We start from the raw sequence: 25,439 nt of genomic DNA on the forward strand, positions 1-25,439 counted from the left end.
TGTTTAAGTAATTTGTATAAAACCAACAAGATGTCCAGCTTCTCAAACGCTTCCTAATTATTTTTAATTTGAGCACGCCCACTCGCGCAAAAGAGATTCACATGCAAATTTCCACATGGAATGCGATCGCGCTCATTACCTCAAAAACAAAGCAGCAAAACACTATTGTTGCATAAATTTCACATTGCAGTTGAACTGTTGCTAGATATATGGTGAATATTATAATATTTAGACCCATGTTTACTGTTACTGTGTTCGTGGATATCTGCTCAAACGTAGATATGTATATGGTAACCATAATGTTTTATATTTGAGCGCGATCGCGTTTGAATGTATCATATTTGATACATTCGAAAAGCAAAACGCACCAAACGGCTTCATGTTTTTACTATTATCTCATTTCATATCATCATAACGAATGGAAACATTTGAAGTAACATGATAATCAATATATTTTTCTCTAGCTTAGTTATTACTGAAATATTTTGGAAGATTTATAGGCTGCTATGTTTATTGTTATTATTATTTTATGCAGCACTGCGCATAGCCTATGCCTACAAGGCACAACAAACCTGGTGTTCATTATATTATATATTGTTGGAAACATTTGTGTGTGTGTGTGTGTGTGTGTGTGTATTCTGTGAATTTTAAAAAGCAATTTTAACCAGAAAAATCTAAAATGTATTCCCAAAATCGTGCAGGCCTTTCTCTTGATATCAGTATGTTCACTTTTTTTTTTTTCAGGGCCCAGATGCCACTCCTGCTGACTTCAACATTTACATGAGTCTCTGTACATGAACCTGGTAAAGTGAAAATCAAACACCTTGGAAAAAAAAGGTATGTACAATGTTTTTAGGGATGGCACAAAGGTCTCTGTCTTTGGATCATTGGTTTCAATGAGTGCTTTTTTGTCATTTGTTGTGTATCTTTGGATTATGTTGTGTTGTAAATAAATCAAACAATCTAAAAGCCATTCTTTTTTAAATCTCATTCTTTGTGCAAGGTTGCTCAGAATGACAGGGCCTGTTAGCTCCTAATAGGGCCGTTAGGGGAGGGTCTTTGTATTTTCTCAGGTGTGAAAAGCTTACATATTAATGAGCTCCCGCATAAAACTTTGTCACACAAAACACGTCGTAAAAAGTTTAAATCAATATATTGTCTTATCTGAATGAGCAGTCAGGGTGATTTTCACATAGTTTTGCAGCAAATATTCTAGGCTACGTCATACAATTTTCAAAAGTCTTGTGAAGAAATAATCAGTATGGGTTTCATGACCTTATTTCAGTGAGAATTTTTTTTTGTATTTTCACAAACCACGCATAAATGTCATTATCTCAAAACTACAAACTTTTACACACATGCTGCTGATATATTATTGTAGCAGAGTTTGTGTTGAATACAGTGTAATTAGACTTTAGCCATGAAAATGTCACAAGTAACAGAAATAAGCACAAATGTCAGAGCATGTCAGAACACCTCCAGGGCCCAGAAAACAGCTCAGACCCCAGAGGGTTAAAAGTCTCAATTTGAACTCTGATCCAAAATCAAATGCTGTGGAATGTTTAACATGTGTCTTTGAAACAAAGAGAAAACAGCTTTTTATAAGTCATGCGTCAGTGCAATGGCTAATTTGTTTATTCTCTATCTGTAAAGGAAACTCGTCCTCTGAACTGGTTTGTGGGTAAACAGAAATAAACTGACAATGGTTTCCTTACATAAAGGTGAGTAATCTTCTTGTGTTTAAAGGTTGCCTCTCATCGCCCCAAAAACCTTATGAACTGTGAACACATGATGAATGTAGTTTTCACAGACTCAGACTTTCAGTATTTTTTATTGACTTTTTCTTCATATTTCAGGTTTTATAAAAACTCATCCTCTCATCTCTGTTATTCTGTGTAAGTCTAAACAGTGTTTATTTTTTTTATTTTTTGTCTGTATGCTGATGTAATGACCAGTGAATCAGATCTGGTTTATCCTTCACGTCACTTCACACAGTAAATTCCCCGGTGTTGAATTACCATCGCTCAGTGTTCATAAGAGAAACTCCAGCAGAGTGTTCAAAGAAACACAGAAGCAGTGTTAGAGTTAATGAGATAACTAAATGATTAATTGAGTGATGATTGTTTGATTATTGAAGACACCTGATGATAACAAGCAGAATCACTGAAGAAAAGAGAAACAAAAGAACTACAACTGACTTCAACCACAGCTTAATGTGAAATCAACTGGAAAAAAATGAAATCTCTATTTCAAACCAGACTGACTTTTTTTTCTGTAGATGTTAATGATTTATTGAAAATGTTTGGTTTTTATTGAATCAGTGTTTATTTTAGTTTTGCAATCTTAGCTTTTTATATCAACACACACATCATACTTCATATAGAGACTGTAGAGCTGCAATGGTGCTTTTTGGTAGTTTGAACAGAAAAGGCTTGAGAGTTTCATTAAGTGGAAAAGATGTGTGTGAATAATAATAATTTCTAAGATAGACAATACAATATTCTGTGAAAGAAAAAGTCATGATGACAGAACTTTCATTTTTGGGTGAACTATTATTTTAAGTACAAGCTTATATTTATATATGTTTATTTCTATTTTATTGTGTCCTAAACATGTTGATTCATTTGTATTTATAATTATTTTTTAGATGTCTTAAGACTGTACTTGGCCTTGTCATCTGTCTCATCGGCGACGACTGCAATAGGTAATGTACACTGAAAAAAAAGTTTTGTCATTTCAACTTAGAAAATGTACTTCATGTGGAAACATCTACAATAACTGGTTGAAATGTGGAAATGAAATACATGATTTAAGATTACTGATTAAACTGATTTCAACCAACCTAAAAAAACAAGGATTTATTGAAGTATAACTGTCTGTAGATATAACCTGTGAACCTGTAGATATAGCAAATGAAATAAAGTAACACACAAAAATTGGACAGGAAATAGGCCTATATGAAAATATTAAATATGAATATCTTATTCTTCATTCAGTTCTGAACAGAATCAGATTTAACAGATTTGTTAAACGCTTATCAAAATAGAGTAGTGCTACAGCGCTATTATTATCAGAGCATGTGAGCAGAAACCCAGCCAGCACAGCCATGTGGGGCCCAAATGGGTTTGACCTGGGCTATCTAACTGGGACCCAGCCAGTTTTGTCCTCAGTTTCCATGTAGGCCCCACATGGGTTTGCCCAGATGAAATGAACACTGCTTAGTGTGCACACTACAGTCTGTTTAATGTAACACTTAATCAGTGTTGGAGGTAATGAGATAATTAAGTGATTGAATAATGATTGTGCATTACATCTCTAAAGATCTGGGGCCCGTTTCAATAAGGAGGTTCAACCAACTCTGAGTTGAAACTTGAACTCTGAGTTGACTTACCCTGAGATGGGAAACTCTGAGTTTTTGGTTTCAGAACAGCTGAAATTAGTTAGTTCAATCAACTCTGAGTTGGCTGACTCTGAGTTAAGAGTTGCACCACAACTATAAAAAGCCATTATCAATGGAGCACAGATATTATGAGTCACCATGGCAACAGCGCCAGACAAAAAAGAGGTCTTCATATTTCTCACCAGTACGGGCATTATTACTGTAATTTTACAGTATTAGAAAATTAATACTGTAATTTAATTAAAGGGATTACTCTTAATTCATCTGTAATTTAAAGTAAAATCTGATGCAATTGCATTAGACTATAGAACAATTCTGTATATTTAACATACATTTTTAAAAGGTATATTTTTAATGTAACCTTCTCCCTCTACACACTTTGGTCAATTCAAGAATAATTCATGCAACTGTATATTGTTTATTTGAAAGCATTAAAAGTGCAGTTTCTTGTCTCTCCTTGTATTGTTCAAGTGGTTGAGGTTGATTTAGTAATAAGTAGACCAATACTTTCTAGAGATAGTCATTATTACATTAATCTAATTACACTGTTGAAGATGTCATTTGTACTTAGTAATACAAGTAACTTACCCAACTGTTATAATATCTGAGGTGAAACTGAAAGAACAGTATGTTATTCAACCTAATTTTAATTTTCATGTAGGGGCAATCCTGCAGGTTTTAAAAGAACATGGCAGCAGCTGAAAATTAAATATAAAAACATAATTCAATCAAGTAAGGCTTGAGCACATCATGGGTGTAGGCTACCTGACTTTACATTTGACATATTAAATAACTAAATAGCATCCAGTGTCTAGCAGTGCAACAGCATTTTTGGCTGAGGGAATTCCTGGAGGGACTTCAGAGTGACTCCCGAAGATCCAAGGGCCTTCATAAAATGTAAGAGGTTTACATATGTGTTATTTTTTATATAGGCTATTTTAGAGGCCTACAGAGGTAATGTTAATATTATGTGTCTACACATCAAACAATCTACACATTCTGATTATTTCACATTTTTATGTGGAGTAGCCTACAGAATCTAAGGTTAAATCTAAGTATAAACGGGTATTCTTATCTCTCCCCACGCCCCCAGAGTGTGGAAGAACAGCAAGAGGACGGTCCATCAACTTCTGTTGCACAGATCAACACAGTTCAGTGATTTTCAGTAAATGCCACAATTTAATTCTGTAGAATTTGTTTAGAACTACATTATGTAACTCTAATCTACTATATGTTCAGTTGCCAGTTAAGGAGTTATATAGACTACATCTTATAAAAAAAAAACATTAAAAATAGCAATATTTTATTTATTAATAAAAGATTAATTGTATTAATAAAAATGTACTGAAAGAATGAATGAGGTGTTTAAACAGCACTTCCTCTTTAAAAAAGGGGAGGAGACCGATAGAAACTCTGGGTTTACCGAAGAAAACCTGCTCCCGACCAGGTTAGGTTCACAGAGTAAGTTACCATGGTAACTGACTCTGAGTATAAGTTACCTCTCTTTCAGAAACGGGCTTGACTTACTCTGCTTTCTCAGTAAGCAGTACCTCCCATTCTGAAACAGAAAACTCAGAGTTTCCCTCATTTCAGGGTTAACATACTGTAACAAATTAGCTCAAAGGGGAAATATTAATAATAATCCATAATTACCAATTATGATTAATTATTAATATTTGGGTCAGTTAATTAGATTAACTTTGGGGTAAGCCAAATTAATATTACAATCAATTAATCAGTTCCAACGAACTCTTCGATTATTCATTTATTCTAAGAAAAGTGTATCTTTCAGGGTCACTGAAAAATAATTATTCCTTCTCATGTACCGCAATTAGAGCATGTAACAAAATCATGATCGTAAAAGGGACTTTGTATGCAAACAGAGGATCAGAAATCAAATTCATAATTGTGCACAAGTTTTATTAACTAACTCACAAACATAACTAACACTAAACAAACATACATACATTCATACATGCATACATACATGCATAGGTAGTATGTATGTGAGTGGGGGTGAGTGATGTGGAACCGGAAACAGGAAATAGAACTATGGAGCAAGATCTATTTTAGTATGAAAATAACCATCAGCTTATTTCAGAGCACCTCATTAAATTTATACCTTGCATGGTCAATTCTTGAAGTGGTTGAATACTAGATTCGTCGCTGGGTCCTTGAGTGTCAAATGTCACTGTATGAGTTGCAATCGTTTCTTCTCCGTTGGATGAAGGAGATAGGATGAACTTGTATTGTCACTGTTCTCATGGCTGGAGTGCAGATTGTGGCCTACACGCTCTGGGCCGGCAGGACACGAAGAGCACATGGTGAGAGTTGCGAAGGACTTCGTCCGTGTTGAATGAAGTCACTGAACTCCTGAGGTTGTCCTTGATGCTGGAGTGTGCACATGTCCTGGATGCTTCGAAGCCTCCTGCCCTGGGCCTGTTGAGGCCACGCTGGACCGCACGGCATCCTTAAGACAAGAGTTGTCCGTTTCCTTCTTGGTTGGATTTAGGAAAGGCAGTCTGACTCGGCCTGCAGAGGCCTGCAGGGCCCAGTGGGGGAGAAGGGGTCTTTTGGGACAAATTGGGGACGCAGATTGGAGTTTATAGAGACCAAATACGCCACACATCTGATTTTGGTAAACCATAGTATGCAACAAAGTCTGAAAATCATGCGGTGGGAGAATTAGATACATGTCTACTTATTTCTCAAGAGGTTATACATAGAATACATAGGAGTAATAGGGTTTATATCTCCTTCTCAGCGAGAATTAGGTGAGAGTCCCGTTTTGGTTGTATAATCAAATATATATCAAAGTATATACATAATAGTACACAAAACATCACACTCATTCACACAGTTTATGGGATGCACGTTCATTTCTAGCTCAGTTCGTCTCTGATTAATGCAGCGAAGTCTGCATGGAAGATTGTTTCTTCCCATTGTCTCTCTCTTGCACATGCGGCCAAATTCTTTTTGATCGTAAAACTGTAACAAGACACCGTCCTGCCAGTGTGTTAGCTTCACTTGGGATGTTAGCTTTTGGTGAAAGTTTCACAGTGAGTTTGCTGGATTGTTCATTAAATAAATGATTGGTTTGATGTCACCATTGTGGCGATCAGTGTGTGCTTTAGTCAGGCTCTTGACTTTTTAACATTAGTTTTTCTCAGGCAGCTGTATCTGTTTGTTGTGGTGAGAACAGCAAGAGAAAATATAATCAGATGCTGTAAGCTGATATTTAATGTTAGTTTATGACCCATGATCCCCGCTGAAAACTTGGTAATTTGTCTAAAATGTATTTTTCTTTAAGACGCATTGATGTTTAAATAATCCTACACTCTTAACCCTCTGGGGTCTAAGGTGTTTTTGGGGCCCTTGGGATGTTTTGACATGCCCTGACATTTGTGCTTTTTTCAGTTATTTATAAACATGATAATGGCAAAGGTGTAAATTCACTCTATATAGCACAAACAGGGCTACCATAATATGTGAGCAACATGTATGTAGATGTTTGTATTTTTAAGAGAATAATGTTTATGCGTGGTTATTGAAAAAAATAAAAATGAAAGTTGCTGAAATAAGACCACAAAACTCATACTAAATATGTGTCCACAAGACTTTTGACTAATGGATGTTGTCGCTTCGAGTTCTGGCTTCAAAATTATGTGAAAAAAGTCTTGCTTTGTCGTTCACATAAAACAATACATTGATTTAAATTGTGTAAGACAGGTTTTGCTTGGAAAGCCAATATGCGAGGGGGGCGTGAAGGAGGAGTGGTTTACACCTGAGAATACAATGTCCCACACATTATGCGTAATTACTTGCATAATGAGCCATTCATTCAGGTGTGACACTGACATGAGCCACAAGAATGAATGCAAGGACAAAAGATATATTTAGAAGAAGACTTATATTGACCATTTAAGATTTTGCTTACATCTATCTTGTAAATATGTTTTGCTATTTTATTAAAAAGGTTACAATTACAACAATAATTACAATTTCAACAATATTTCAAGTGTACTCTTTCTTTGTAAAAAAAAAAAAAAAAAATGATTATAGGCCTACATTGTATCATATGTATTCATTAGTTTGAATATAGCCAACATTGGAACAGCTAACATCTTAGTTGATGACTTTATTTTTGACAAAAATAGTATTATACAGTGCTATGCATAAGTTTAGACACCCATACTAAAGTTGACTAAAAAGAGGAATAAAAAATCATCTTTTGGAAACTGAACTTAATGCCTTAATTTAAAAAATTAGGAAAAATCCAACCTTTAAGGACACCAATGTTCTTTGTGAATGAATAATGTATCATAAATAAATAAATGTTCTTCCTTAAAATACAGGGTGCATAAGTTTGGACACCCCTATGTTAAATTCCCATAGAGGCAGGCAGATTTTTATTTTTAAGTATTTAAAAAAAAAAAAAAATTAGGATACTATGCATCCTGATAAAGATCCCTTGGCCTTTGGAATTAAAATAGCCCCACATCATCACATACCCTTCACCATACCTAGAGATTGGCATGGTTTTATTTCAGTTAGCCTAATAGCTAGTTTGATTTGCATTGAGAGATGATCTTATGGAAAGTACCCCATGCCAATCTCTAGGTATGGTGAAGGCTATGTGATGATGTGGGGCTATTTTAATTCCAAAGGCCAAGGGAACTTTATCAGGATGCATAGTATCCTAAAATAAAAAATAAAAAAAAATACTTAAAGGGTAACTAAACCCCTGGTCAGAGCCTGACTCCACCCACTGTCAATATTTGAAAAATGCTAGAAAAGTGGGCAGACCCCAGCGGAGATAGAGGGGACGAACCGTGAGCGGGGGGGGGGGCGTGCACCTGAGACCTGCTGTCAGACTCTAAAATGGAGTTTGCTCACAGGGTCGCAAGACAACGTAAAGTACATGCATCTGATGAGTTTTATCAGAGCCCGTCATTCTCTGTTTTTATCAAGTTGATGTCAATAGCGCGCGCTCTCTATATAGGCATATTCATATTTTGCCGCTATGTGAAAAAATCCAGGAAAATGCGCCGACGCGTTTGTCGACCCCAGAGGATTAACTTTAGCCTAACCATAAATTGTGATTAAAATATATATGATCACTCACATCAAGACGCCGCTGCGGTGGTGGAGTCCATGCAGGAGGAGCAGCGTTTGTCACTGCTTCGCTTTTCAGCGCGAGCTGTGTGGAGAAGCCCATTTCCAACTCTATTGCGTTGGAGAAGCAATCCCGCGAAAATGCTGGTTTAACACTCACGGTCTTCCAGGCCAAGTGCATGCAAACACTGGCGCCTATTTTCCAAGTCTGCTGGAAAGTTATGCAGTCCAGCAGTGCTGTTGCAACCAGCAACCTAGTACGTACCCTCCTGACCACTGTACACAGATAAATCTACGCTAGCTCATACCAAGGGCGTGGTGAGCTCGTACCAGGGGCGTGGTAGAGCTTGAACCTGCTGACGTCACCTGCCACCTTTTACGTCACTTGCCACCGCAACATCCAATAGGAAAATTCAACTGCAGTAGCCACCGTTCAACCTTAAGAGGGCAGCACTCAGACGTTTTTACACCATATATTGTAAAATTAAAACACTTTATACCCAAATGTCAAAAAAGTTACTTGAATCAATGAACAGCACTAATAAAGCCTCATTCTTACAGATCATTAAATAAAAAAAGTTGGTTTAGGGTTTAGTTACCCTTTAAAAATAAAAATCTGCCTGCCTCTATGGGAATTTAACATAGGGGTGTCCAAACTTATGCACCCTGTATTTTAAGGAAGAACATCTATTTATTTACGATACATTATTCATTCACAAAGAAAATTGGTGTCCTTAAAGGTTGGATTTTTCCTAATTTTTTTAATTAAGGCATTAAGTTCAGTTTCCAAAAGATGATTTTTTATTCCTCTTTTTAGTCAACTTTAGCATGGGTGTCTAAACTTATGCATAGCACTGTATATATATATATATATATATATATATATATATATCATATGAGCAGAAATTGCTAAACAAAAGCTTATTTGATGTGGCAGTATATTCTACAGTAAAAACTGTACCCAAATCTAGTCAACAAAATGTTGTCTTTCATATTTCGCCTGACTGTAACGTTGTTTATATGAAATATTAGGGCATATAAATGTTAATTTGCAGTTTAATACGTTGCAATACTAATAGCCTACATTTTATTTAAACATATTTCAGTCGATTTTTACTCATCTCAGTACAGCAATACAGTTTGCTAAAACATCATCATTCATTCACACACAGTCAGAAACGCGATTCAAATTTAAACAGCGCGCATCTCTGCCGTTCATTCATCACAAACAGAAACACGATTCACTTGAGAAGGAAATAAACTTACTGCAGTATTCCTCAGCTCAGTCGGATCCTTGCTCCTCGAAATACCCGCACTTCTGAGGTACATTTTCCATTATTATTATTCATCACAGCGCTGCGAGACGGTGTAAACAAGTAATGATCTGAATAAACTTGTGTTTTCTCGAGCTGATATGGGGGCGTCACAGGTTTGCGTGGATTACCTCAGTCATTTGCGTTTGAATAGCGCGCGCTCTCCGTGGGTGGGGTCACATTAAAAATAATTAGATGAGATGAGAACGACTGACATCTCGCTCTTTTCGTACGGATTACATAAACTGAGAATATTTGTTTTTTATAAAAATTACCTAATTTTGAAGAAGAGAATTCAAGCTTCATGCCTGTGTGTCTGTATGCCTGTTTGACTGAGTATTCGCTGAGTTATGGTTCATTTTCGGACGCGTTTCAGGATTGACTTCATTGACAGAGAGAAAGCAGAACTCCCATCATGTTTATTTTTCTTTATTTGGCAAAAAGCACAACACTTTGTTTTTATTGTGAGTATACACAAAAATAATACACACTTAACAGGAGAGACTGATGTATGAAACTGGTTTGTAAGATCAAAGTCAACAGAGTATTTGGACTCTCGTTTGAACTGATAAAAAAAAAAACCGAGCAAATCACGCTGGCGTGATTGCCGACCTCAGAGGGTTAAAACCGATGTGTTAAAAACAACACAACCTGTGTGTCAAGTTAAGGACAACACATTTTGTGTTACTTTTAACTCAACCAGTGTGTTATTGTTCTTAACACAGGGAGTGTGTTGAAACCTTTTACACACTAATGTGTTAAAGTTACACAACTTGTGTCAGATATGCGTCACATGTGACTGTAGTCGGTGTGTATTTGCCTGTGTTTTTACAACTGAGTGTTTGGACGAACACTGAAACGTTGTAAGGAATATGACTTAGCTCAAATGATTATAGGGAATCAAAATTATGAATCGGGTTGATTCATCTATATTCTTACAATATTAATAAATTATTGAAGCTGAAATTTAGACCCATTCGTATACATCAATGTTCAATTACAATGAATTATAATTCAATCATTAATATACCAAAAGGTCCCTCTTTCAGATCAATTAATCAGAATAATTTTAAGGGAAATTAATGTATCAATTAAACAGTTGTTTGTCCCGCAAACTGGTCGTAAAATTAATTCCATCAACTTCTCAACAAAATTCTCTCTTTCTTATAATTCGAAGAATATTTTCTAGCCATGAAAATTACTTTCTTGTTCTTATAAAATGTAGGTTACTTAACAGTATCGCATTTGTAAAGCGTAGCTTGATCTCGTTTCATTGACTTGTAAAATGAACACTTATACAGAGACAATCTAGGATATAATGGGTTTTTAATAATTGGACTAATACTACATCGAACTAAGGAATACAAGTTCTACAATTTACATGAGTATGCATATAACAATATAAACAGTAAAGACAAATACAAGACTAAACGGATAACAGATGAGAGAGGGAGAGGATGAAAGGGAGAAAGTGAAACTAAAGTTCAGGACGAGAGAGATCACCGAGATGATCTCAGCATGGCAAAATCAAAGGCAGTAACCAAACAAGAAATCAGATTCATCAAATCACAAATCAAAATACTAGCGTATGGTTCTCTTTGTATTTGCTGAAGAAGAAGAAGCTCCTTAAGAGGTTGGGCGTGTTTCATCGTGTCTTTGGGGCGAGCCCGACTCGCGCGAAGTTTAAAGGTTCACCGAACGTGAAGTTGCCAGAAGCATGATTCAGAGTTAAACTCCCTTTGTGGAGGGAGAAACGAATATGACAATAAAACTTAGCAAAGAAAATAAAACGGAGTTGATGACTCCTATAGGAGCCCTGGAGCCAGGAATTCTTTCAGTGCTCGTGCACGTCTTTAAAGAAGAGGAGCGCGCGCCGCGGAAGATTCAAGTCTCTTTAAAGTTGAAGCTTCACTGAACGAATGGTAGAGTCTAAACAAAGACGAAAATAAAGAAAAGACAAGAAAATAAAAGAGAAATTCATTCACGAAAACGGTGAATGAATGCTCCCTAAACGGGAGCCATATGGGTCTCGCTGGCGAAGAAGGTTCGTAAAAGTGCTCTCTGAGATTTCCTGAGTTGGTCTTTTATGGAAAATATGGGTTGACGCCTCTGTTCGCACGAACAACCAATGAACGTCCAAAGATCTGAAGCGGGAAAAGGTCCTTTGTCTCTGGGGGGCGACACCCACTCGAGGGAGTTATGGTGTTGTCTTAATACTCTAGTAAGATGATTTATATAGTAATAATCATATAATTGCAATCTATTATCGAGATTCAACTCCGTTAAGTCTCAAGATTTAAAATGATATAAAACATGTCATATGAAAGATTATGGGAATACACAAAGTTACATACTTGTATGCATCTTACAAACATTTTAAAGTTTTGATTAATACACGATAACATTGCAGATACACAAATTTGATATGGGAAAATCAAATCCTTGTTTATACATTTCTTAAGTGGTTATACATAAATGTAGGATTAACACTTTATTCCTACTCCTCTCCTGGAATCTCAGTTTGCTTGACATTCCGTTAGGGCAATAAAAACCAAGTGGGGGAAGGCAATTGCCAGACAATCTTGAATGCTGATTCCAGATTACACATTAGAAAACTACACCTCTATTATAAAGCAAAACTAATCACACATGCATAATGGCATTGTACTTATATGAAAATGATATTTCTAAGTTCTAATACAAAGGTGTGTGTGTGTGTGTGTGTGTGTGTGTATGCATGTATGTGTGTGGGATGACTCCTCAGTCTCCCAGGGGGTGTTGTAAAGTGTTATCCTATAGCAGGAGGAAGTTTCGTTATCTCTCTGTGGTCCAGAGAGGGGAAGGGGGTTTGGAATGTCTCTGAGGTGCAATTAGTGTCGTAAAAGTCCATTTGTCGCCGACTAGCTGGAGCCGAAGCATGATTTGCACTCACGAGTTCAAAGTGCACCAGCTTTTGTATTCAGGAAGAAATGTTTTTAGCAACACAGAGTATTTAAATTTGTTAATTCAAACCAACGACGAATGATTCGATAGCCAATGTTGTTACAACGTATTGTTAACTTGTTTTTATGGAGTCCAGTGACGTTTAATAAAGAGTTTGTTTGAACATTTGGATGGTTTAGACATCATGAATCTACATAGACAAGCTCTTATTGAGAATTAACTGAGTTTTAGATGTTGATGTTTCATTGAATGTTTTATTGAAGTCACCAGAATCGTGATTAATGGCTCCTTTATTTGAGCTCTTGACCCTTTACTCTGCTTTTAGTTTTTCTCTGGCTCCTTTAACTGTATTTTAATAAAATATATTTGTTATGTTAAGAGAAAATATGATAAGATGTTTCTTGATGATGTCATAATCAGGAAGTGCTGATCTGATCAAGTTTATGAGTGTATGGATGGTGTGCATTTAATTTATTTATGTGCTATTGGTTATAACAATCTTGTGACACAGCATCATTCTATCCATCATAATAAAAAATGTTTTCTAAAAATTTTAAGCTGCAGCTAAATTTAGACTGACAGGCCTCAAGAATCAGCGTATGAATCTCAACAATGGTGACAAATGAAAAGCTTCATGCCGCAATGCATGCTGGGATTCATAGATGAGATTTGTACTATGGTGGCACCCAGCATGCATTGCGGCATGAAGCTTTTTCAAACATTGAAATTTTGCTGAGCTTATCATCCCTACATGTCCATGATGATAATAATATCATCTGAGCATATTTTTCTCATGATTATTTCTGCTGTTTCAAATGCGTGAAAATAAATACACATTTACTGCAATTAGAAAAAACTAACGTTGAAGAGTCAAGGGTCAAGAGCCCAAATAAAGCTGACACTAATCACGATTCTGGTGACTTTAAATGAAACATTCATTGAATCGTCAACACCAAAACCTGTTAACTCTCAATAAGAGCTTCTGTAGAGTCTGACAGAAATAAAGTTAATCTGTTTTTTAATAACAAGTGAAAGCAGCATTTGAAAAAGACATTGGAAAAGAGGCATAATGTGATTGGCTGCCAAAAAAACACCCATTAATCTTTAAGTTTTCCTGAATTAAGATTTAATTTATTTATTTGAATGTATTTTTATTTATTTATTTTAGAGCATTTTATGGGATACCATATAAATTATACCTATAATTTTTTTCATAAACACAAACTCTCCTCCACCCACACAGTAAAAACCCCAGTGTTAAATCAACACTGCTCAGAGCACATATGGTCCCACTCTACAGAGTGTTAAAATTAACACTGAAGCAGTGTTGAAGTTAATGATATAATTAAGTTAACACTGAAGCAGTGTTGAAGTTAATGAGATAATTAAGTGATTAATTAAGTGATTGGCCATTAGTGGTGACACCTGATGTTAATAAGCAGAATCATTGACGGAAAGAGAAAAAACAATAACAGAAAAAAGAGAAACACAAGAACTACAACTGACTTCGAGTCATTACACATGGTTGCATTTATTATTACCAGTTTGACTTTATTTCTGTCATACATCGACAAAAGTTCTTGAGATTCAACAGAAGTTTAGACGGTAATGTTTTATGGAAGTTTTCTTTTCAAGTTACCATTTTGGTGGTCAGTGTTTTCTTTAGTTGGGCTCTTGACACTTTACATTTTGTTAATATTAGTTTTTCTCTGACTGTTCCATCATTGTGTTTATAAAGCACATTTGTTACTGCAAGAGAAAACATGACCTGCTCACAATATGTTTTGATAATGACATTATCATGTAGTGTCCTGATTCACTGATGTCATTCAGAGTCTAAATCTTTGACTATATGCTTGATGTCTCGTTTTAGTATTGGTGATTGTAGCTCTGAGATTCTACAGTTTGAGATCCAACAGCAATATGAAAAATTTTGAACTTATTTTGTGCCAGAAGGTTTTTGTGTTAAAACACACAGACATAGAGTATCAGCATATGAATCTCAACAATGGTGACAATAAACAAACTAGTGATGAACAGATCAACTCTGAACATCACAAAACAAGCTACTAAAGCCAGAACAAAACAATAGCAAAATAAAAGCAAACAGAAAAAACAATGAAAATTACAGGACAATTCAGCTGCATAATTTATTCATACTGCAATGCATGATGTCAGCCATTGATGCGTTCTGATTGGTGGCTCCCATCATGCATTGCAACATTAAGCATTTGTTTTATTGTCACCATTGTTGAGATTCATATGTAGATTATTGATGTCTGTGTGTGATTTTGAAACTTTCAGATCTTTAAAACATTATTGGAAGTAGCTACTGTAGTGAATAAATGTATAAAACATGTGGATAATAAATTTATAATAATGTGTGCCATCATAGAATCAGGTCACTAGTAAATTCATCATCAAATCATAACCAGGGCTGCATTTCCAAAAGCATCTTAAGCCTAACTTGATTGCAGACCAACTGCAACAAATGGTCTGTACGATCAAATTAGGCTTGCAATGCTTTCAGGAAACACAGCCAAAGCCACAGCTTCTTTTGCCACAACACATGCTTTATAAACACAGAGTTGGAGCAGCCAGAAAAATACTAATGTTAAAAAGGAAAGGGTCAAGTGCCCAACTAAAGCAACCACTGACCACCATAATGGTGACATGAAACGAAACATTCCATAAAACATTACCATCTAAACTTCTGTTAAATCTAAATAAGACCGTGTGTAGATGTATGACAGAAATAAAGTCAAACTGGTAAAATAATAAGTGCAATAATGGTTCAAAGTCAGTAGTTCTTGTGTTTCTCTTTTTTCTGTTCTTGTTTCTCTTTCCTTCAGTGAGTCTGCTTATTAACATCAGGTGTCACCACTAATGGCCAATCATCACTTAATTAATCACTTAATTATCTCATTAACTTCAACACTGCTTCAGTGTTAACTAATTAACTCATTAACTTCAACACTGCTTCAGTGTTAATTTTAACACTCTGTAGAGTGGGACCATATGTGCTCTGAGCAGTGTTGATTTAACATTGGGGTTTTTACTGTGCAGTGCTATTATATCCAGAGTTACATTTTAACACACATTGTGTGTTAAACATATACACAACATGTGTCAAAATACCATCAAAATACCATCATTGTGTGTTGTTTTTTAACACATCTCTTTTAAGAGTGTATAAATGCATTTAAAAAATAGTGGTTCGAAATGAATCACTCTGAATTAGCAAAAGAAGAAGAAGAAGAAGAAAAGTAATGTCTAAAGCTGCACTTTTGGTTGCATTTTGTAATAAAACATGTTTTTCAGAAACTTGTTAATTTCTTAATATATTTTCATAAGTTAATCTCTCTGCAGACCCCTGCTACAACTACACTGTGCTGGACGATACATGGAGATCCATCAGTAATACAGATATCTTACATTACAATAACTCCAACTGTGACACGTCTGTCTCCTGGAGCGGCTGGTATCGTCTCTTCATTAACAACATGAGCGCTCATATCCCAGACACGTGTGTTGCTGAGTACAGCTGTGGCACTGATATCGCACTGTGGATACGTGGTGGACACCCAACGGTAACAGATGGAGTCGTCACTCGAGATGTCTGCGGTCACTGGGACAATTACTGCTGCGCTTACGCGTCTTTACCCATTAAAGTCAAAGCCTGTCCAGACAATTATTATGTCTATGAGCTGGTTAGTCCACCTACCTGTGATTTTGCATACTGTGCAGGTAATTATATTCACATGAGCTCTTTCTACACACTCATGATATTTGTGTCTCTGTTCATTAATCACTATTCATCCAAACTTTCAGACACTGGCAGCATTAACACCAGCCCTACAACTGTCACACAAGTGGCCATCTCACCTGGTAATGTTACACACTGTGTTTCTATTGGCTTATTTTCTGAATGTTTTCTAATGTATGTAGGCTACAGATCAGGGGCCTCATTTATAAAACTGTGCGTAGGAACCTTACTAACAGTGTACGTGCGCCCGAAAGCCAAAAATGGCGTACGCAAAAAAAATTCAGACTTATAAAACCGTGCGTACGCCAGAACCTGCGCAGAATTCACTTTATAAATCCCAGTCAGCGGAAGATTGTGCGTACATGCGTCTCCACCCGAAATAACCATATATGGAGCTTACAACGCCTAGTTTTACTATGCAGATCCTCATCTACATATCATTTGCATATGATTATTCATCCACGTGATAACTTAAACGTTATCACGTGGATGAATAATCATATGCAAATGATATAAACGGTACAAGAAACATTACATTAATACAAATCAAGTAGTTGTCTATCCTTGTCTTGTTTTTGAAGAGCCTACATAAATCAAATAGTGTAAAATACATTTCAGAGAAAGTTTTTCTCAATCTTTTCCACTTGCCGAATTGTATTTTTAATTGATTTATATTTTTAATGGAAACAGATAGGCCTTGGGCATTATTTGCACAAAACTATTTTCTCAGACAATCTGGTATTATCATGATAAGCAAATATCTCTGTGGTTAAAACATTAAAACACAGCACGCCACAGGAACAATGTTCAAAAACAATCGCATCCACAACAAATATTTCTAATGATTGAATTTTAAAAAATGTTGTAACTTCAGTAATGATTTCATGTTTAAGTGTTTAACTCCATTAATTTGAATGGCATATTTAATATAAATGTTTATATCAGAAGTATTTTATTTATTTAAACTGTTATTTGCATCAGTTTCACTAAACGGCTCAACGCGCTCGCTGCCGCGGACATTTAAGAAGGAATGGATATTTGCTTCAAGTGACAGGTTTGGTGATTGAAATTGTATTTGTATAATCTTTCTGTATATGTTTAATTTTCTTTAGATTTTCTGTATAAAAGTGACCAAAAATACATTTAACTCCAGCTCACCATCGGTGTCGCCAAAGTGCTCCATCTCCAAAACGTTCGTACGCATGGGTCAGAGTTTGCGTGCAGGTGCGCAAATTTTCCCGTCAAGTTTTTCTTTATAAATCCCACCTTTTGCGCAGGAACTGGCGTACGCATGTTTTCAGCCCCGTTTTGTGCGTACGCAAGCTTTATAAATGAGGCCCCAGGGCTGCATTTCCCAAAAGACACCAATGGTCTCTACATGCTTTTGTGAAACGCTGCTCTGTATCATAGATGTGTGCGTGTGTCAGAATAAAATACTTACTCTACCAGTAAAATACATTATACACAGTAAATTCCCCGGTGTTAAATTAACACTGCTCGGTGTTCATATGGGAACCACCAGCAGGGTGTTAAAAGTAACACTGATGCAGTGTTAGAGTTAATTAGATAATTAAATAAGTAATTGAGTGATGATTGTTCGATTATTGAAGACACCTGATGATAACAAGCAGAATCGTTGAGAAACAAAACAACAAAGAGAAACAAAAGAACTACAACTGACTTCCAGACATAGCTTTAGATGAAATCAACTGAAAAGACATGAAATCGCTCTTATTACAAACCAGTTTGACCTTATTTCTGTCATTCCTCTACAGAAGTTCTTTTTGAGAATGAACACATTTTTTGATGAAAAACATTTTTTATGTTAGTTGTTGTCTTTGTAACAATGTTCACTGAAACATAATTTGTTGCAAAGGAAACCATAAACTAAGATATGATATATATTTCATCATCATCATAAAAAAGAATGTTTGACAAATGTCATAACTGACCAAAAGATATAACTTGTTATTAACAGATTTTTACCATCAATATTTTTTTATCTATAGATCAAACATTCTGAATTTTAACTTCTAAATACATTGGGAGAATATAAACCACAGACAGACAGACAGACAGACAGACACACACACACACAGACAGACACACAGACACACAGACACACACACACAGACACACACACACAGACAGACACACAGACACACAGACAGACACACACACACACACACACACACACACACCACACAACACACCACACACCACCCACACCCACCCACACACACCCACCCACACACCCACCCACACACCCACCCACACACACCCACACACCCCCACACCCCCACACCCCCCCACACACACACACACCCCCACACCCCCCCACACACACACACACACCCACACACACCCCCACACACACACACACCCCCACACACACACCCCCACACACACACCCCCCCCCCCCACACACACACACACACACACACACACACCCCCACACCCCCCCCCCACACACACACACACACACACACCCACACACACCCCCACACACCCCCACACACACCCCCACACACACACCCCCACACACACCCCCCACACACACCCCCACACACCCCCCCCCCACACACACACCCCCACACAAAAAATGTCTGCACTGTATATAAAGGTAAAAAAATTCTCTGTCAATAAAGGTGAAAGTTATTTATTAATGACAACTTTTGGTCAGGGATATGATTAGTGAATCATTCTACTTTATGATAATGCAATCTATAACACCTGAACGCCTTTGTGTTTGGCTTCCTTTGTAACAAATGATGTGTTTTGGTAAACAGTTACAAAGAGCAAAATTGCACTCAAATTGCCAAGTCAAACTGACCAACTAAAGGAAGCACTGATCACCATAATGGTGACCAAACATTTTAAAACATCAACATCTAAATCTCGGTTCATAGACATATGACAGATATAAAGTCAGTCTGGTTAGTAATAAGTGAGGCTGGTAATTCTGTTTGTGGAGTTGTTTAATCCTCCTCTGCTGAGATCTTCACAGATTTAATGTATTTTTATCTTCATCTGATTTAATTTAAGGCTGCGGCTGAAGTCAGTTGTAGTTCTTGTGTTTCTCTTTCCTTCAGTGATTCTGCTTGTTAACTGCAGGTGTTCATCACTAATGCTCAATCATCACTCAATTGATCACTTAATTGTCTCATTAACTTTAACACTGCTTCAGTGTTACTTTAACACCATGTAGAGTGGGACCATATGTGCTCTGAGCAGTGTTGATTTAACACTGGGGATTTTGCTGTGTACACAGCAGAGAGCACACACACACACACACACACACACACACACCAGGGATGGACTGGGACAAAAAATCGGCCCGGGCATTTTGGCCCAGACCGGCCCACTATATGATCATAAACACCGCCCATCTTTGCACGCCCTTAATTATATGCATACCAACTCCTATTAATTAAAACCACTAATGCCATGTAATGAGTGAGTATAGGAACGAGTGAGAGTTAACAGATGAAATAAGTACAAATTTGACATTTATTAATACAGTTGAACTATACTCCACAGTGATGAATCCTGAAACAAGCTGTAAGCTGCATTGGCATAGCAATACAAGTGTTTCTCACAGGATTTTTGTTAAAACTATGGTGGTGTGTCCTCGGTCCTTCTAGGGGGGTTCGGGGGCATGCCCCCCCTGTGAGAAAATTTTGTGCATTTTAATGTTAAATTCATCAATCTGGTGCACTTTGAGGGTTCAAAATTAAAAGCTCCAATCCATATTCAGTGTGCAAATTAAACAAAGAAAAATTCAAACCTCTTTTAGTTACAGTGTCTATTTACATTACACCTACTACATAATATTAGTTATAATATTAATCCAATGACAGTAATAGCCATATTTTGTAAAACAAATGCATTAAAAAATAAAGGAAACTTTCATAATTAGTGTTGTACCAATTTCTATACTTGAAAGAGATAAGCACATGATCTTTTATTTTGACGCAAACTGCATCAAGCTTTTATTTTGGCGGAAAACATGGTTTACAAACCCCTCTCATTAAATTTCTAGTGAATTGCGGTAATCGTCAACTATGCAGATGTGGAAATAATCTGTAACTGGGTTATGGGTTCCTACACTCATGACATAGCCTAAGTTTTTTGAAAGTAGTTCTGCTTACCGCAGGCTCTACACTTTCTCGTCTCTTTCCTGATCCTCCGTCCTCACTATCATCATCTGCCACAGGAGCTGATGAAGGTCAGAAAACATATATTTTGACACAGTTTACAGTGTCTGCTTTAAGGGCCTGGTTCTATTTTTTCACGCTATTTCTCTGCACATTCCTTGCATTTCTTCTCCATCTCGCTGACTATTTTGACAGATACACACTGACACTGCTGCACGCTCGCTCACTCGTTTAAAGTTGTGATTGGGCCAGCCCAGTGTCAATCAAGAAAAGAGCCAATGGGCCGCTGATCTACGTGTTTCATGGGCTGGTCTGTCAGAAAAAAAAATGCATTGGCTTTTTTTTGACCAATGCATTACACCGGCACAAACCCAGCGCCGCCAATTAAGCAAAACAAAACGAATGGGCCGCCGATGTACAAATTTTATGGGCCGTAAAAAAAAAAAAAAAAAAAAAAGTATGTATGAGATGTATCGGCCCAAAAAGCACGTCGGCCCACCGGGGAAAATGCCCGGTATGCCCAATGGCCAGTCCAGCCATGACACACACCAGCGGAGAGCACACACAGCAAAATCCCCAGTGTTAAATTAACACTCCTCAGTGTTTATATGTGTCCACACTACAGGGTGTTAAAAATTAACACTGAACAGTGTTGAAGTTAATGAGTTAATTAAGTTAACACTGAAGCAGTGTTGAAGTTAATGAGATAATTAAGTGATTAATTAAGTGATGATTGGCCATTAGTGGTGACACCTGATGTTAATAAGCAGAATCATTGAAGGAAAGAGAAACAAGAACAGAAAAAAGAGAAACACAAGAACTACTGACTTCGAGCCATTATTGCACTTATTATTTTACCAGTTTGACTTTATTTCTGTCATACATCTACACACGGTCTTATTTAGATTTAACAGAAGTTTAGATGGTAATGTTTTATGGAATGTTTCGTTTCATGTCACCATTATGGTGGTCAGTGGTTGCTTTAGTTGGGCTCTTGACACTTTATTATTAAACATTAGTAGTTCTCTGGCTGCTCCGACTCTGTGTTTATAAAGCATATGTGTTGTGGCAAGAGAAACTATGATTTGGGCTGTGTTTCCTGAAAACATCACAAGCCTAATTTGATCGTATAGACCATTTGTTGCAGTTGGTCTGCAATCAAGTTAAGTTTAAGATACTTTTGGAAATTCAGCCCTGGTTATGTTTCAATGATGAAATTACTAGTGACCTGTTTCAATGATGTCACCCAGCATTATAAACTGATTTATCCAATTGTTTTATTAATTTTTCACTACAGTAATTATTTCCAGCAATGTTTTAAAGATCTGAATGATTTAAAATCACACACAGACATCAAGAATCTACATATGAATCTCAACAATGGTGACAATCAAACAAATGCTTAATGTTGCAATGCATGATGGGAGCCACCAATCAGAACGCATCAATGGCTGACATCATGCATTGCAGCATGAATAAATTATGCAGCTGAATAGTCCTGTAATTTTCATTGTTTTTTCTGTTTGCTTTTATTTTGCTGTTGTTTTGTTCTGACTTAGTAGCTTGTTTTGTGATGTTCAGAGTTGATCTGTTTGTCACTAGTTTGTTTATTGTCACCATTGTTGAGACTCATATGCTGATTCTTGATGTCTGTGTGTTTAAACACAGTAACTTCTTTGCTCAAAGTATTTTCAAAATTTTTGATATTGCTGTTGGATCTCAAACTGTAGAATCTCAGAGCTACAATCACCAATACTAAAACAAGACATCAAGCATATAGTCAAAGATTTAGACTCTGAATGACAACAGTGAATCAGGTCACTACATGATAATGTTTTTATCATCAAAACATATTGTGAGCAGGTCATGTTTTCTCTTGCAGTAGCAAATGTGCTTTATAAACACAGAGTTGCAGCAACCAGAGAAAAACTAATATTGAAATATGAAAAGTGTCAAGAGCCCAACTAAAGCAAACACTGACCACCATAATGGTGACTTGAAAAGAAAAATTCCATAAAACAATACCGTCTAAACTTCTGTTAAATCTCAACAACTTTTGTCGATGTAGAAAAGAAAATAAAGTAATAAAAGTCAGTTTGACAGAAATAAAGTCAAACTGGTAATAATAAGTGCAACAATGTGTAATGACTCAAAGTCAGTAGTTCTTGTGTTTCTCTTTTTTCTGTTCTTGTTTCTCTTTCCTTCAGTGAGTCTGCTTATTAACATCAGGTGTCACCACTAATAGCCAATCATCACTTAATTAATCACTTAATTATCTCATTAACTTCAACACTGCTTCAGTGTTAATTTTTAACACCCTGTAGTGTGGACACATATAAACACCGAGGAGTGTTAATTTAACACTGGGGATTTTGCTGTGCACACACACAGCGAAGAGCACACACACACACACACACACACACACACACACACACACACAGCAGAGAGCACACACACAGCGGAGAACACACACACACACACACAGCGGAGAGCACACTCACACAGCGGAGAGCACAGACACACAGCGGAGAGCACACACACACACAGCGAAGAGCACACACACACACACACACACATACACACACACAGTGGAGAGCACACACACACACAGCGGAGAGCACACACACACACACACACACACAGTGGAGAGTACACAAACACACAGCGGAGAGCACACACACACACATTGGAGAGCACACACACACACAGAGGAGAACACACATACACACACACACACACACACACACACAGTGGAGAGTACACAAACACACAGTGGAGAGCACACACACACAGTGGAGAGCACACACACACAGAGGAGAACACACACACACAGTGTAGAGCACACACACACACAGCGGAGGGAACACACACCTTTTCTTCTTCTTTGTCCTTCAGAGCAGAGGTCCTGTAGCTGACACGAGTCACGACTACACTGCCCTCTATAGGACTGGTGCAGTCGCAGTGCGCATGTGTCGAATCTGTCCATCCTGAGCTTTAGTGACACTTTTCTGAGCGTCTCGTGTCTGATCTCTTCTCAGCTCAAACACTGACTGTCACTGAGTGAACGACAGATCTCTGTCTCTCTCTCTATAGTGCTAGTTTAGAGTCAGACCCGATCAAACCACTGATACAGTGTTGCTGAGGACACTAAATAATGTTATGATTTACTGAAATAATTTAGTTTATTTTTTTATTATTTGCATATGAAATATTGAGGAAACTGAATGTCAGATTGTTACTTTAATATTAGTTTATGACCCATGATCCCCGCTGAAAACCTGGTAATTGGTCTAAAATGTATTTTTATTTAAGACGCATTGATGTTAAAATAATCCTATAAATGCATTTGAAAGAATATTGTGGATCGAAATGAATCGCTCCAAATTAGCAGAAGAAGAAGAAGAAGAAGAAAAAGTAATGTCTAAAGCTGCACTTTTGGCTACATTTTGTAATAAAACATGTTTTTCAGAAACTTGTTAATTTTTTTATATATTTTCATAAGTTAATCTCTCTGCAGACCCCTGCTACAACTACACTGTGCTGGACGATACATGGAGATCCGTCAATAATACAGATGCTTCAGTCAGAAACTGTGACACGTCTGTCTCCTGGAGCGGCTGGTATCGTCTCTTCATTAACAACATGAGCGCTCATATCCCAGACACGTGTGTTGCTCAGGACAGCTGTGGCACTGATAAAGCACTGTGGATATGTGGTGGACACCCAACGGTAACAGATGGAGTCGTCACTCGAGATGTCTGTGGTTACGGTGGGAGTTACTGCTGCTATTACGGGTCTTATCCCATTAAAGTCAAAGCCTGTCCAGACAATTATTATGTCTATGAGCTGGTTAGTCCGGCTGTGCACTGTTCAGCATACTGTGCAGGTAATTATATTCACATGAGCTCTTTCTACACACTCATGATATTCGTGTCTCTGTTCATTAATCACTATTCATCCAAACTTTCAGACACTGGCAGCATTAACACCAGCTCTACAACTGTCACACCAGTGGCCATCTCACCTGGTAATGTTACACACTGTGTCTCTATTGGCTTATTTTCTGAGTGTTTTCTTATGTATGTAGGCTACAGCCCAGCCAGCACAGCCATGTGGGGCCCAAATGGGTTTGACCTGGGCTATCTAACTGGGACCCAGCCAGGGTGCACACTACAGGCTGTTTAATGTAACACTTAATCAGTGTTGGAGGTAATGAGATAATTAAGTGATTGAATAATGATTGTGTATTAGTGATGAACACCTGCTGTTAACAAGCAGAATCACTGAAGGAAAGAGAAACACAAGAACTACTTCCAGCCACTGCCTTGGATGAAATCAACTGAAGATAAAATACATTACATCTCTCAAGATCTGATTAAACAACTCCACAAACAGCATTACCAGCTTAACTTATTACTAACCAGACTGACTTTATTTATTTATGGTGTATATAGGTGCTACTGAAGTGGAGATTTCGGACTTGGAGTATGAGAGAAAGGTCATTTTGAGAAAACGGGCTTTAAAGATTTATCATCAGCCAATGAGATTGCGCATTCAGCCCTTTTACTTTCGCGATTGGTTGCTGATAAAAAGAAAATGACCATATTTGGATCCGACAGCATTGTACAGTGAAGAGAGAGCTTTCCAGTCGTGCCTGTGATGACCAGAGGTGGAGAATCCAGGGGTCAGAAAGTAAAAGTCCTGCCATATATTTATTCCACCCATGAACTCACACAGCAAAAACT

General features: G+C 37.1%; 1 protein-coding gene across 1 annotated transcript in view; it reads left to right on the forward strand.

The window, feature by feature from the left end:
• The window catches only part of LOC307152024 (hemicentin-1-like), a 258,180-nt gene that overhangs the window by 23,743 nt on the left and 208,998 nt on the right, over window positions 1–25,439 (forward strand). The window contains exons 3-10 of the mRNA XM_079860382.1: window positions 745–837; window positions 1,654–1,721; window positions 1,857–1,895; window positions 2,648–2,704; window positions 16,141–16,518; window positions 16,603–16,659; window positions 24,212–24,580; window positions 24,665–24,721. Coding sequence (XP_079716508.1) covers window positions 1,703–1,721; window positions 1,857–1,895; window positions 2,648–2,704; window positions 16,141–16,518; window positions 16,603–16,659; window positions 24,212–24,580; window positions 24,665–24,721 — 976 coding nt within the window. The 5' untranslated portion in view covers window positions 745–837; window positions 1,654–1,702. The remainder of the gene's footprint in view (window positions 1–744; window positions 838–1,653; window positions 1,722–1,856; window positions 1,896–2,647; window positions 2,705–16,140; window positions 16,519–16,602; window positions 16,660–24,211; window positions 24,581–24,664; window positions 24,722–25,439) is intronic.

This window comes from Squalius cephalus (assembly GCF_949319135.1).
Source record: "Squalius cephalus genome assembly, chromosome: 2".
Classification (NCBI taxonomy): Eukaryota; Metazoa; Chordata; class Actinopteri; order Cypriniformes; family Leuciscidae; genus Squalius; species Squalius cephalus.